Source organism: Mangifera indica, chromosome 8 (assembly GCF_011075055.1).
Source record: "Mangifera indica cultivar Alphonso chromosome 8, CATAS_Mindica_2.1, whole genome shotgun sequence".
NCBI classification, from domain to species: Eukaryota; Viridiplantae; Streptophyta; class Magnoliopsida; order Sapindales; family Anacardiaceae; genus Mangifera; species Mangifera indica.
The window spans coordinates 5,989,058-6,003,920 of NC_058144.1; the positions used below are offsets into that span (position 1 = coordinate 5,989,058).

Consider the following 14,863-nt stretch of genomic DNA (forward strand, 5'->3'; position numbering starts at 1 on the left):
TATATAACCCACTTGTAGAAATGATTTGTATAGACAGATTGATTTAGTCAAAGCAATAGTTTGGCAAAATTGGCTTTAAACTTGAAATTTGTTCGTTTCAGAGCTCTTCAGATAATTTCACTGGGCTGGCTGAGCATGGGCTGCCCTAATTCACCCCATCTATGAATACTTCTTATTAAGCTGACTCTTGGATTTCCTTTATAACTCGAAGGGAAGAAGTAAAAAAAGGGCTCGCTTAATTTTGAATGTGTATGAATGGGGCCTGATTCTGAACTAATGAATATAATATTTTTATGGGAACAAGACTATTTCCCACCCAAATTTTAGGTTATTCTCAAACTTATACTTACGGGAGATGAAAAACCCCAATTTTCACCCATAGTCAAGCTTCTATTAATTTTTTCTATTAAAGAAAAGGGTAAAATAGTTATTTTACTGTTTATATTAAAAAGTTATAAAATTTATTACTCTTCACTTCCCCTTTTCCCCAGGTTTTAGAAACTAACATTTTACCTTTATCTAAAGTTTTCAAACTTTGAAAAGTAATATTTTCACCCTCAAACCTAGTGTTTCCATATTTTTAAAATTCAATCACCCCTATAACTTTCAAAAATAGCAGTTTCACCCTCATTTTTCAATTTCGTCTTCCAACGTCATCTTCGGCCTCCTCCTTCTCCTAGTGCAATGGTGGTGATATGATGAAGAAATCTCTATCTCCTCATCGCATGGTGCGACGAAGAGATGGAGATCTCTTCGTCGCATGATGTGACGAAGAGACAGAGATCTCTTCGTCGCACCACCCAAACGACAAAGGATGACTTGCTCGTCGTGTCGTCTAGATGCGACAACGAAGAGTCGTCTTTTGTCTGTTCTTCCAGATCTGGACGACGAAGGGTCGTCCTTCGTCATCCTTTGCAGTCAGAGATGAGAGATCAGTGAAATGCATTAGCTGTCGGTGGTGGCCAGAGAATGAAGCAAATCGTAGGGATGAAATCTAAACTTTTCAAACTTTGAGGATGGGTTGAAGTGTTAGTTTTTAAAACCTGGAGGGGGAAATGATAAAATTTTAAAGTTGATAGATAAAATAACTATTTTACTCCTGTCTCTAACTGAAATTTTGAACGACAATTTGGCTATTGGTGGGAGTTGAGGTTTTTCATCTCCTGTGATTATAGGTTTGAGACTGACTTAAAATTTGAGTGGGAAATAGTCATTTTCCTTATTTTTATAGAATATTGAGTTTGTGATAGACTTCACTTTTGAAAACAGTGCCAACCCATTATGAATTATCCTCAAAGTATGTCTAATCTTTTTAGTAATTAAAAAAATATTAATATAATGTACCAGTTTTTCTAGCTGGTGGAGGAAGGTAATGTACTTTCAAAGCAAAGTGGTGAACTAAAGTTATGCAATGCCAGACAATTCATAGAAAGTTTGTACTGTATGTTGAATATATGCATGCACACACATGTGATGGTGGGGCTTTAATTTTTTCCATTAATTTCTCCTTTTATTAGCATTTAGCTTTATTTTTTTGTAAGTATATATAAAGAAAAGGAAGACCGGGCCTCTAAACAAGAAAACCCAGGAAATAACCTATGCTCACCTCTATCGAAAAGATAAATATAACAAAAAATTTATACAAAAAAAACATAATACAATATGAAAATAACTTCAATCGTATCGTAGAACACTTTTCTAAGATATAATCTATCAAAAACAAGTAGAATTGTCTTTTATAAAAAATCTATCTAAATTTTTACAGTGATAGAATTCAAGAATGGACACCAAAAACTCTAAATAACATAGACAAAGACAACCCGATTATACACACGGAGACGAAGTTGTCACATAAACATATAGAAAAAAAAACTCTCTCCACCGGTTGGGCATAATATGACAAAGACAAAAATGTCTCTCAATAACCACTATATATCTTCTTGAAATCAATGACAAGCATGTTGTCAGACTGCATTTAGTCCCAATATTATGTTTGAACTTTCAAAACTTGCTCCCTATTCAAAATACATTCAATATTTATATATAAATGTAGTTTCAGCTAATTACACCATATTATTCGGATTAGAGAGGAAGATTTATTTATTAATTAACACACTCTTGACAATGAAGTTTTCTGCTAATGTTTCTCAATCATGAAGCAACTCCATTTTCATACTTATTTGTGTTGTTGGGATTGAAGTTTGATCTTTGAACATCTATGGTAAGTCGCTAATTAATAAGTTGGCAACAATTACCATATTATATTACTTCAAGTATGCATGTTTTCATCATTCTTTAGGCTATCAAAACTGTAAATGTTTTATCATTTTAGTCGTTCTAGAGAAGATGGGTGGGTCACAATAAGACATTATAATTATATTGATTGAATGTTTGATACCTTGAGTAAATGGAATTCTGTGATTAAACTATGGTTTCTTTCAGATTTAGAGATGGAACAAATTAATTAAAACTGGAATCATTTTTAATATATAAAAAAACCAGCAAACCCTAGATATCTGCAATCATCCATACACGTGCAATGGCCCCATATGCAACAATGGTGTCGGCTTGACTGGTCGCATACATGCTACCATCATTCATTTTATTACCTACAAAATAATTAATGCATTTTTCCAAGAACAGTGCATAATTCTTGCTTGAATTTGAATTAATTTGTTCTAGCATATATATGGTGCCTTGAACCGACCGACTATATACACTCCTTTGTTTATATATCTTGAATTTGAAGTAAGACCGTCTATGTGTAGATGTGTCATCTATAGCTTCATAATTTTCCGAGAGACATTTTGTCTGCATGTGAAACCCTAAAAACCATAAAACTTGAAAGGAACCAGAGATATGACTCTTATTTTATCGTGTAGTATGAAGAGAATTGTTAAAGTACAAGTTGATAGCTGATAGGATAGGGACCCCCACGTGTAAATTAATAGTGGCACTCGTGCGGCATGGCATCACTGACGTGCACCGCAATCCTGTGGAATTTCAACATTATGTCTCATATTTTATTATTTGTTAATTTACATCTAGAATTGTGTTATTTTGTTATGGTTGAACCTCCTAATCCTGCTATTGATTTTTCAATTATTATGAAGCTTACACATAATCGGAGAATCATTAAATAATTGAGGTTAAAGAAGGCTATTAAATAAATGGGGATCTTCAAATGCCATCTTCCAATTTAATGAATCCCAAAAAATCATTCAACCCAGATCAATTAAGTTAAAATAATCTTTGAAAGCAGAAGCTTATGAATGGTTGACTTATTTCTTTTGGTTATTAAAGAGTTCAAAGTTGAGAGACTGCAAAAAAAGAGAGTCATCTTCTCTCCTGCTTAAATATTTCGGTTGCAGAGACTGTCTGTTCACCATTTTTCATATGTGAACATGCGTCGCACTTTGAACAATTATTATGCTTACGCAGTGATATTAATTTCTGCTTTTAAAGTTTATTTATATATCCTTTAACAAATTAATATGAGATAATTAGTATTCAAGTGGTCCGTGGAATTGGTGATCCAGTGGAGGTCATGTGAGCCTGCTGGAGATGTTCATAAATATGCGACCGAAAATAACTCACACTTCAAAACTATATCTTGTATTCATCTCCCTCTTCACATCATTCAAAAATAGTTCAAGCATTCTGTTCACAACATTCAAACATTACTTAACTTCAATTAATTAAGGGTGTATGAACATGACCAAGTCTTTCATTTGATTATCCAACGTCAAACTCCAAGAAAAAATTAGTGTTCATCTTTGTGATACTTTATATAAAATTGATAGAGATATAAACTTGATCATGATTTATTCCAAATCTAGAGAACTTCCGTAGGTGGTTTGAATATTACCACCAAAAGGGCTTATTATTGTATTTTATCAATGTCGATTAGAAGGAAGAGCTGTTTTAAGATTTGTTCAACCCCTCCTACATTATTGTCTCAGAGGTTGGTGATTGGTATTATTTTAAATTAATAGTCTCCTTAAATTAATTAACATATGCCCTCTTGTTCCCAAGAACACTCTTTCCTTTTCAAAGCTTGAGTTGCCAACAAGCGGATTGTTGTTTGCAATCAGATATACTGCAGCTTCATCAGTTAATTAAGTGCCTGTTACAACAGAAAAGGAAATTAAGAAATGAAAGAAGACGACGTTTAGTGGATGCTATTAACAGGTTTAATGAAAAGGTGCGGTTTGGAGGAGACGACTTCGTTTCATCATCTACAAAGGGCATGGACTTTGCTCTTCGACCTCAAAAGATCAACTATGTAGAGGGTTCTTAAGAAGAAGCTGCAGGAGTTATACCCAGGCAGTAGATCAAATCCAATGGTCATAGGTGCACAGATTTGTGTCTGTTTGTAAATATGATGTATTATTGAGATTAAACATTTTTGGGATTACCAACATCGACGAAAATTCCTATTAGAAATGTTAAAATTATATTTAATTTGAATTAAATTGAATTTTAATTTTAAAAAAATCCTAAATCGAAATCAAACCTATTGGTAATAAATCTCATTACTAAATTAGCATAATTCATTTTAACAATTATAACCTAAATATATTAAACCCTAGCTGTAATTACTAATCATAAAAGAAGTTGCATTTCTAACAAAGTACAGATTATTTCTAAAGCAATTTCTCATGATGGGATAATAAATTAATATTAATGACTGCCACCTGATGATTCGTCCAACTTCAACTGTGTTCTCCTATTAACTTAGCCTTGTCATCACTCACCATTTTAATTAATTAATATCTTAATTTTAATTAACAATGCAATCTTCGTCTGCCCACAGTTAAACTATTCGACTAAGATTAGTATAATTTTGTTTCAATCCACCAATTTCAAATCAAATGTACTGTAAATTTTATTAAGTATTATTAGCTGCTTCCACAAATCATAAGCTGCTGTATAAAACAGAAGATATAATAAAAAAGTTACAGCCAAAACTAGACATCTTTCCGCATTGATTAGAAGATTAATCTATAATTAATTTACTTCTTCTATTAATTTAATTTTCGGAGGCATCGGGAGAAGTTAAGTTGGGGTGTCATCATTATGGTTCGATGTGGGTCATAAGTGCACATTTGAGAGAGGTCTACATGCTGGTGCCTATTTGTGACAGAAGAAAGTGACTGAAAGTGATTAATGATTATAATTAAGACTTAATTAATCTTAATTCTACTGTATTGCTCGACAAACTGTGACCTGCTGTACTTAAACAAATCTAAGAGTATCCTGCAGAAATCCTCTCTCTGTCTTCTATTCTATGCTTCCCTTTATCAAGTGTGCTATTCCAGTGTCATTATCTTTTGTTTCATTCAGTTGTCGAATATATGCTCTCTTTTTTTACTTATTGTTTTTTGTTCTTTTGCACTCATCAACACTTGTGCATTGTACTGTATATCAGTTTAAAATTATACATAAATATATATATATATGACATATTACTCAATAACAGTATTCCACCATTTCATGTGACATGTTACACATTTGCACTTCATATCGATTTCTTAAAATTAATTGAACATTCAACTATTCAAAGGTGTCATTGATTTGATTATCGATGAGGTGTACATATATGAACTTCCAACATTTTTATAATTGCACTCGTGTCATTATAATAACTCCAGTGAGTCATTTCTCTTAAGTTATTAGTTTAATACTCTGAGGCCCTTAATGACATGTCAACTTTAACTGGCTTTAGATCTACACGACACAAATTAATGGGTTTATTAATAATTCATTAATAAATATACATACATACATACATACATACATACATACATACATATAATTTGTCAGTGTAAATGTAGTTTTGAATTAATCGTATATATATTTATGTAATGGGCGGTTGATGAAGAAGCGTGTGAATAGGTAATTAAATGAACTTGACTATTTGTTATAGGATTTAAGGGATGAGCTACTTTTAACCAACCTGTCTGCCTTAACCTGCGGCCCCATCTTGAGTGGTATATTTCAGTAATGAAAGAGGCACATGTTGGGATTTTCCAACCTGCTCCTGTAAAAGTGTTCTTCACCTGTAACAAGTTGGACGGTGTTGTTAGATCACCTATTGTTATGGGTTTCTCATTTTTAAAATATTGCCATGTGATAAATAATCCGTAATATCAATGATTTTGCCAAGATTAGTTAGTTTGGCTCTTTTTACTATCGAAAGACAACCTCTATATGGAAGTAAAACTTTCAACATTTTTATTATAATTCCAAGCCAATCACTTGTAATAGTTCTTTGATTCATGAATATATCGAAGCTCCACACAAGAGCTTGTCCGGGGATATTCTGCTGATTGTAGATCCCAAGCACATCACATTCACTACAACTGCTTTTTTTTTTTTTTTCTTAAATTATTATACATATAAACTAAAAGGGGACTTTAACCTCCAGGAGGGTCTCCAGAAGAATATATAGCATGTTATACAAAAATTAATAGATGAAGAGCATATAGCTATTTTAATGGAACGTAACAAACAGGGGTCAACTTATGAAATTCAAGCTTAAAAATAAATAAATAAAGACAAGAAGACAAGATGATAAATCAGTGTTCTTAATATTCGCTTCTTGTCTGGCTAAAATTCATGTATGTTAAATATTATCCCTAACGTCACATCAAGATGTGAAGAAGTGATCTATGGGGAGAACGATCAAATTAGACGCTTAGAATGTGTTTCTTCGACGCTGAATTGCATCCGAAGCACACCCAGCTGCTAAATATTCATATATACATGAGACAGTTTTGTCTCTCACGTAATTTTATTTGTCTAATATTAGTTAACAAATAAGCCTAAAAGAGCAGTCAACCAAGAAAGAAATGAAATATGAACACTTCTTCTGGACCAACCGAAGTTGGGAGTAACTCAAAATCCGAATTTCTTTCAGTCATGACCAGAATAGGTTGTGCACAATGCATGATAATTCTTATTTTTAACAAAAAATCATAACAATAAAATTATGTATATCCACTTCGTATAAATTAATTAGATACACACTTTATGTATGTAATAATATAATTAGTTAATTTTAAATTAAAAATAAAGTAATATATAAGCACGTAATACAAATATAAGTATATATTTAAAGTGAATACATATAATATTACTCAAATTATAATATATACAAGAGTTTATAAATCTTGGCTCTTTTCTTATCTCATAATTATCCTGGATCTTAATGTTCCAAACCTTATATCAATTAAGCATAAATTAATTAAATTCATTTAGAAAACATGTTTGAAGAGAGAAAATATACTTTTGTTGATGATAAAAATTCTACTAACGAGAAGTTCATAAAATTAGAGATGTAATAGTCTTATGCAAGTAACAAATAACATAAGAGGATTTTAAAAGTGGTTTGGTTTATTACTGGGAAGCTTACGTCCAATGTTATATTATTGACTGCTTTAGAGAAATTTTGTGGAGTAATAGTATAAAACACCAAATTGTCAATTATATTTTTTCTATTAAGTCTTGTATTTATAGGATAAAAAGAATGAGTAAATATGTAATTACATAAAAAGATAGAACTAGACCCTATAATTTATAGAGTAATAGCATTTATGAAGTCATAAAAAATTTTAGTCTCAATTTGAGTGACTTATAGATAAGAATAAACTTCATATTATAATAAGTTATAATTTATATATAGGTCTTATCTTAAGTAAACTTGTCTTTAAATAGTAATAATTAAATATATATTTAAAAAATATATGTTATGTTACATTAAATATTTAAAATGCAATAAAATATTTATCTAAAGTTGTTTAACACAATGATTTATTTTTCAGAGTTGTTACTACATCTTTTGACTTATGGGTACGTAATAACTTGTTAACATGACCATCTTCTTGCTGAAGTCAAAATATTTTTAGCTTTTCAAGCATGTTTAGAGTCTCCTGACACACACTATCACTCTCAAGATTATCTTTTTCCTTTTTTTTTTTTGTCTAATTGCAACAATAATTTATTTTACAGTTAAAAATACATGACTTGTTACTCTTTTAGATGATTAAAAAAGACAGTAATATTCATTCAGTTAGTATGATAAAATTGTCGAATCTATTTTGTCATGTACAATACAATACTTCTAACAATGGGAGGGAGAAGGAGAATCCTTCTTTTTGTCATGTACAATACAATACTTCTTCTTAAAGAAATTCAGTTAATTGTTTAAATATTTCAAATATTATTATTTATGATACCTTAAAATCATGCATATCTTCTAACCATTTCATAAAATCTTTTTGCTTTCAATTGGGGAACTGATTCTTTCATTTTACAGAAGTCAATACTAATAACTTTGGTCAATTGAGTACGTATATTAACTTTGGGTGGTATGGTTGATTTGCTAGAGGAAGATAGAAAAGTATCACTTAAATTGATTGAGGATTGCATAAGTTGTGTTATCTCATTGAAATAAGAAATAATAATGATATCTCACAATGGTAAGAAATGATTGTTTTCTGTAACAATAGAAGATAAAGATAAAATTTGACTTAGCAAATTATGAAACAAACAAGGTTTGTCCTTTTTACTGTTTATATAAGTACTTTTACATGCACTATAAATCATCTTGCAAGTAGATGATATGTCTCATATAATTAGTTACTTCTTTTTGTGCAGCTCTTGTAAATTTTTTTAGGTAAAAGTTTGATCGCACAATATGTTAGATGAACTAACTATTAGTAGTTGCAGTATATGATCAGTAAGAACGAATTAACACATTCAAAAAATGAGTTAAAAAAGACCCAATGATCAAGCAAACGTAAATGGGTTTGGTTTATGCTTAGTTATTTTGTTGTAAAAGGAATGGAATCTTATATGAGTGTATAAAAATTTATTATGAAGGGATGGAAGAGGGTTTTCAAAGAAATAAATAATGAAATTTGTAGCCCATTAAGGAGACCTAAGGGAATTAAGTATTCATTATTATATAGCCACCTTCCTCTTCTTCTGGTATTTATAAACTTGGCGATAATGCCATTGCATAACGCTGAGAGAGCAAAACCCACCAATATCCCTAAAAGATATATATCAAAATGACAGGTTCTGGTTCTCCTTGTGGAGCCTGCAAATTCTTGAGGAGAAAATGTCTGAAAGGTTGTGTTTTTGCACCTTATTTTTGCCATGAACAAGGCGCCACCCATTTTGCAGCAATCCACAAGGTTTTTGGTGCAAGCAATGTATCAAAGCTCCTTGCTCATCTCCCTGTCAATGATCGTTGTGAAGCTGCAGTCACAATCTCATATGAAGCTCAAGCTAGGCTTCAAGATCCCATTTACGGCTGCGTTTCGCATATTTTCGCTCTCCAACAGCAGGTTTGTTTCCCTTTTCTCTTGTAATTTGTAATTGTTGGATGAAACCCTAATTCAGTAACTTTAAAATTATTGATGGAGCAATTTTTTTCCCCAAATCTTGTAGGTTGTGAATCTACAGGCACAACTTGCTTCACTGAAGGAACAAGCATCTCAAAGTTTTCTCAAGGGCTCTGCTGCTCCGAACCCTAATGACAAATATTATGGAAAGCTTCCCACTCACCCACAAGATATTTACAGTTGGTTTCACCAAGAGAATTCAAACATGGGGACACAATTCAATCCAAACCTCAACAATGATTCCACAACAAATCCATACTGTGATGCTGGATTCAATTTGAATTCAAACTCTTTTGGAAATTATGAAAATTCAGTCATTTCAGGAGAAGATGCCTCATTTGCTAGCTTCGGAGAAGGTTCTCGATCCATGAGTACACTTGACATGCAAACAGACAACCGGCAATGGAATTTCCAAGACACTAATGATCTTCAATCAGTGGCCTTTGGTTATACTCAGAATTCTTAAGGAGAGATGGGCTTCAGCGCCAGAAACATCTAATTGGTGAAGACCACTTTGTCAATTTTGAAATATTGATGCTGCATAGTTTGAGACAAGCACTTTTGTTACCATAAATAAAGCCTAGGAACCCTAGAAATGTTGATAATTCAGAAACCCTAAAATTCACCCTATTCTTGTTTTCTTTTCTAGTGTAACCTTGGATATTAGTAGAATAATAGTGTGATTTTCTATCAAAGCTAAATAAAACTCTGGTTTTATTCAAGCTAATTTTATTTGTTTATGGTTCTAGTCAAGAGTATCTAAAAATTTTGACCTAATGAATAGAGTTCCACCTAGTTTGATTTTGATACTTAATTTCAGTTCAAAAAGTCTATTTAGGCTGGTTGAAAAAATCACCTCATTTGGTCCAAGTGAATATTGGCATCAAGTCTAAAAGCATAAGATCTATACAAATCTATAACTTATCAAGATATTCATAAACCTGGTCAAGTGATCTGAAAACTCCCTTTTTCTCTGATAAGATTATGATGTTCATGAGATTTTCTTTACTAGATTACATAGTGGTGCAATTAGATCTTTTGCTTATATTTTATATTGGTAGCATGCATGACTCTACATTTTGTTCTGCAGTTTTGCTTGTGGTTGTAGAGAGTCATGGTCACTGCGCATATAAAATCATTCTCTATCTGGTGAGGGGATTAAAAATGGTGAGATAATTTCAAGGTAATCTTATCAAGTACGATCTCCTAGTTGCCTTTCATGTACGGACCAAAAATATATGATTAGTACAACCTCGATCAGCTAGCTTCATGAACTATATATATTTGTGAGCGTGAGAGATCCCTAGAAGACACAGAAGAGCTTTCTTTAATAGATAGTTCACGCGGGGGAAAACCCAAGGCTTCTTCCACGAGTTTGGTTGTTTATAATTCTTGCAGTACTGCTTCTGTTTCCAAGGTTTGTTGATTGCTTCTTGTTTATTGTAACCGAAGTCTGAAAGCACACTGTCCAAAAAGAAAAAACCTATTTTAGTTCACACTTTATTTCACAATCCAAACCTCTCTTCTCCGGAGTTTAATATATTTGAGCTCAACATATGTGATCAGCGATAATAACTTTGTTAATATATGTCTTTTACTGATTACTATCCTAATTAAGATACCTCTGATTGTGATTAAGAAACAGCTTCATTCAAAGGTTTAGCTGCTAGCTGCTTCTGTGTAAACTTGCAATTTGTGGTAGAGTTATATATATCATCTTTAGTGCAAGATGATTTGCTTGAGGTGCTGACAATATTTTTTGAACCCACTGCATGCAGTTGTTCTTAATTCTTTCTCCACAAGATGTAACTTATTGTCACTTATTCATTGAATCTTTTGGCTGTGTGATTTTGCTTTAGCTGCAAAAGAAACTCCCATTGTTTTCTACAACTATGTGTATACACTTTTGAGTATACTATTGGGTATTTAGATAACGTGTTATGATATGATTAAATAATTTTGAATTAAAAATAAAATAACATCTAATTATATGATAACACATTATTTATATATTCAATTATATACTCAAAAGTCTGTACACATAACATTACATTTCGTTTTTTAGTCTTAATCAAGTATAAATTGATTATATTGTTGATGAAAATGGTTTTCCAGTAAAATGGACTTTGTGAAGAATATATGTAGCGCAACACATTGCATATTTCATGTATGTCTATGCAATACGAAACATTCGGACAAATTTTGTAATATCTTATTAATCTTTCCCCAAATTCTCAAACAAGATCTTGAAGGAATCCATACATATGTGCAAGATGCGTTGGTGGTCTAATTGCTTTTTGGATTGAAAATTCTCCATATAAGAACACGGAAGAAGCCCCTTTAATTCGCATTGAACACTCCATATGCAGACAGAAGATATATATTAATTACAATTATAAGAGGACACTTGAATTTGCAAATATACCTTCTTTGTGATTGGATGACATTTAAGACCCACTAGTGTTTCAAATTCAACATTCAAAATGGAAGAGTCTTGCTTAAAAACTTGCACTTTTTATTATCTTATCATATATGCTTTATTATATTTAGGATCTTCACATGTAGACTATCATGTGTGAGTCAAATCCCACTTCTTGCATTCTTGATTATACATAAATTTCACAAGTAAAATGCACAAGATATAACAAAACGGTTATTTGACTGTTTGACCACACCATCTGCCCTGTTCAAATGCCTTGTATTTCATTAATTACTAGAAGCCATCTGCTTTTGATAGTAGTTAGTGAAACTTTACATGTATTACTACTTTATTTAAGCTTAAAATGAAAAAAAATAATAAGGCAAAGAATGTGTTATTGTTTGCTGTATGAACAGCTGTTTTGGACCATCTTTGCAGGATTCCAAGAGATGCTTAATATATAAAAAAATGAAATTACTTTATGGAATAAATAAAGTGTACAAACTTATTCATACTATTTAAAGTAATAATTTATAATTGAGTTATGTGATTATTTATTTATTTTTATTTTAAAATCACTTAATTAAATATTATTATATTAAACTAAATTATATAATTTATTTATACGGTAATATTATTATTTTTTGGAATAAAATTATATAATTTATTAAAATCACTTCATCACTTTATTGTTGTCATGTTACTCACCATTACTGTATACTTTAGCCCGGTTTCATTACTGGTATCTCTGGCCCAGTGTCGTGAATCCATATGTGCAACAGAAGCGATCTCTTCAATTCTGAATTATTTGGGTGTAAATTTTCAGTCAAAACAAAAACATTCGAGTTCCTGGTAATTTACAACCTTAATTTTTTAACGTAACATGTCAGAAACCGAAACAGCAAAAGCTGAAGGATCCTTCGTTTAAATGGTCAAGCCTCATGGTTTTTGTTATTTATAAATGTTAAACCAGGGCAGTTACTTACTTGAACGGTCCCACATTGGAACGGCTCTAATTGAAATGTATGTAGATTTGTACATGTAAAGGTAATGGTCAAAATTATTCTGTTAGAACATTCAAACATTTCTTTGCACTTTTGTTTTCTTCTTCATTCATTAAAAGGAGTTATAAGGTGGGAATTAAAGTGACTGTGCGGTGCTCTCCTCCTTTAAGAACAGCCATGGCATTGGCAATACTTATTGTCTGTTTATTTAATGTTCTGTGGCATAATTTACTTTCCAGGTTCAATTAATGGAGGAATATACCAAACACATTTATAAATCTTATTTTGTGTTACTTTCTTTTCATATGAAAGTGGGTCACTGCCGCTTGATTGCCTTTATATGTCATGGTCATGGGCTCGAAGAGCTTACTTTACTATTGAATACCTTTTATGAATATTTATGTTTCAAACAACTTACATAATTTAATTTGTTTGTCATAGTCATACACTACTGTCCAAAGCACTTAAACTATTTTAATTATGAGTTTTACATACAACATTCGGTAGTATAAAATAAAAACAAGATAAAAATTTACATGCTTAATCGACTGTTTTAAATAGTTGTGTGTGGTTTATATTAGTTGTAGATTTGATCTGAGGCTCAAACGAGTTAATTTCAAGTTAAGATTCTTATTTGATAGTTCAATTTAAGATCGATTTATTTGTTTATCTGATAAATATTCATCTTATTGATGAGTCTATTAATCTCTCTAACATGTTCACACTACTAATGACTTTTGGTGATTTTATTCATCATCTTGACTAAGTTTGAGTTTGTGTTTAAGTATAATATTATATTTTTTATCTGAACTCAAACTAGTTAATAAAATTATATGTACCCATTTTAAGTACATAAATATGTACATATTTATATGTGTTATTATGTGATTCAGTGATATTGAATTAAAGATAAAATAACATTCAATCATATGATGACACGTATAAGTGTGTATACATTTGTGTACTTAAAATGAATATGTATAGTATTACTTATTCTAAAATGTGTTCAACTCAAATCTAATCTACCCCTAATCTAGATATTCTTATGCGTGAACTTTTAATTGATCATACATATAATCTAAAATTGAAAATTTGATTATCAGGACAAACAAAAAAAAACACCTTTCTTCAGTTGAGGTGATTGATTTTAATATAGTTTGATGAGGCAGATGACTTTAAAACACCCTCTTGTTCTTTCTTTCTTTTTGAAACAAAAATGATGAGAATTTTAGACTTTTTTTTCCATCCAAAATCTGAATCCATTCTTTAGTCATGCTAACTCAATCATATGTGTGATCTACAAGGATTAGTTAATAATAATAATAATGTTGTATTGTGTTTTGTTCAAATTGCTAAATATTAAAATTAGTTAAGCTTTCAATATATATATACAATAAAATTATGTGTACCTCTTTTTGATACATAATTTGTATACACAGATGAGGTGTTATCATGTGATTGAATGTTTCTTTATCATATGATAACACATATTTTAAAATCACCTAATTACATGATGACACATCACTGTGTATACAAATTGTGTATAAAAAATGGGTACACATAACACACACACAGAGACAGACATACATGATTTTCCTCTTTGGGAGATGCTACTAAATAATTGAATCTACCCAGTTAATATGAAACATATTATAAGGGTAGGATTTGGAGAACCAAACAAAATTATATTTTGGGTTAGCTAATGTAGAGAAAGCTAGCTACTAACTCATGACATAGTCCACTGCATTCAATCAGGGGGACATTTTGTCTATATAAATGAATACATTTTTATTGGGGCATAGTTATTAAAATTGCAAGGCTGTTGATGTTAGGTGAACCTACTTATTAGAACATACAACACCCTAGCTAAATTAAATACTCATCTCAAACATATATCGATGCATTTGCCTTTAATTGCAATGATAGCACCCCATCAAGCACATCAAAATCTCATAATCTGTTCCAAGTACTCTAGCATGCATCTTGGATCTAGACTTTGTTGGAAGCAACTTAAGGGCAAAGCTTAA

General features: G+C 31.2%; 1 protein-coding gene across 1 annotated transcript; it reads left to right on the forward strand.

Annotated features, from left to right (window-relative positions):
* Positions 1-9,077: 9,077 nt before the first annotated feature.
* LOC123222404 (LOB domain-containing protein 29-like) lies at positions 9,078-9,879 on the forward strand. Its single transcript, XM_044645153.1, has 2 exons — positions 9,078-9,356; positions 9,460-9,879. Exons 1-2 carry the CDS (start codon positions 9,078-9,080, stop codon positions 9,877-9,879), a joined length of 699 nt encoding a protein of 232 aa, XP_044501088.1.
* The last annotated feature ends 4,984 nt before the right edge of the window (positions 9,880-14,863 follow it).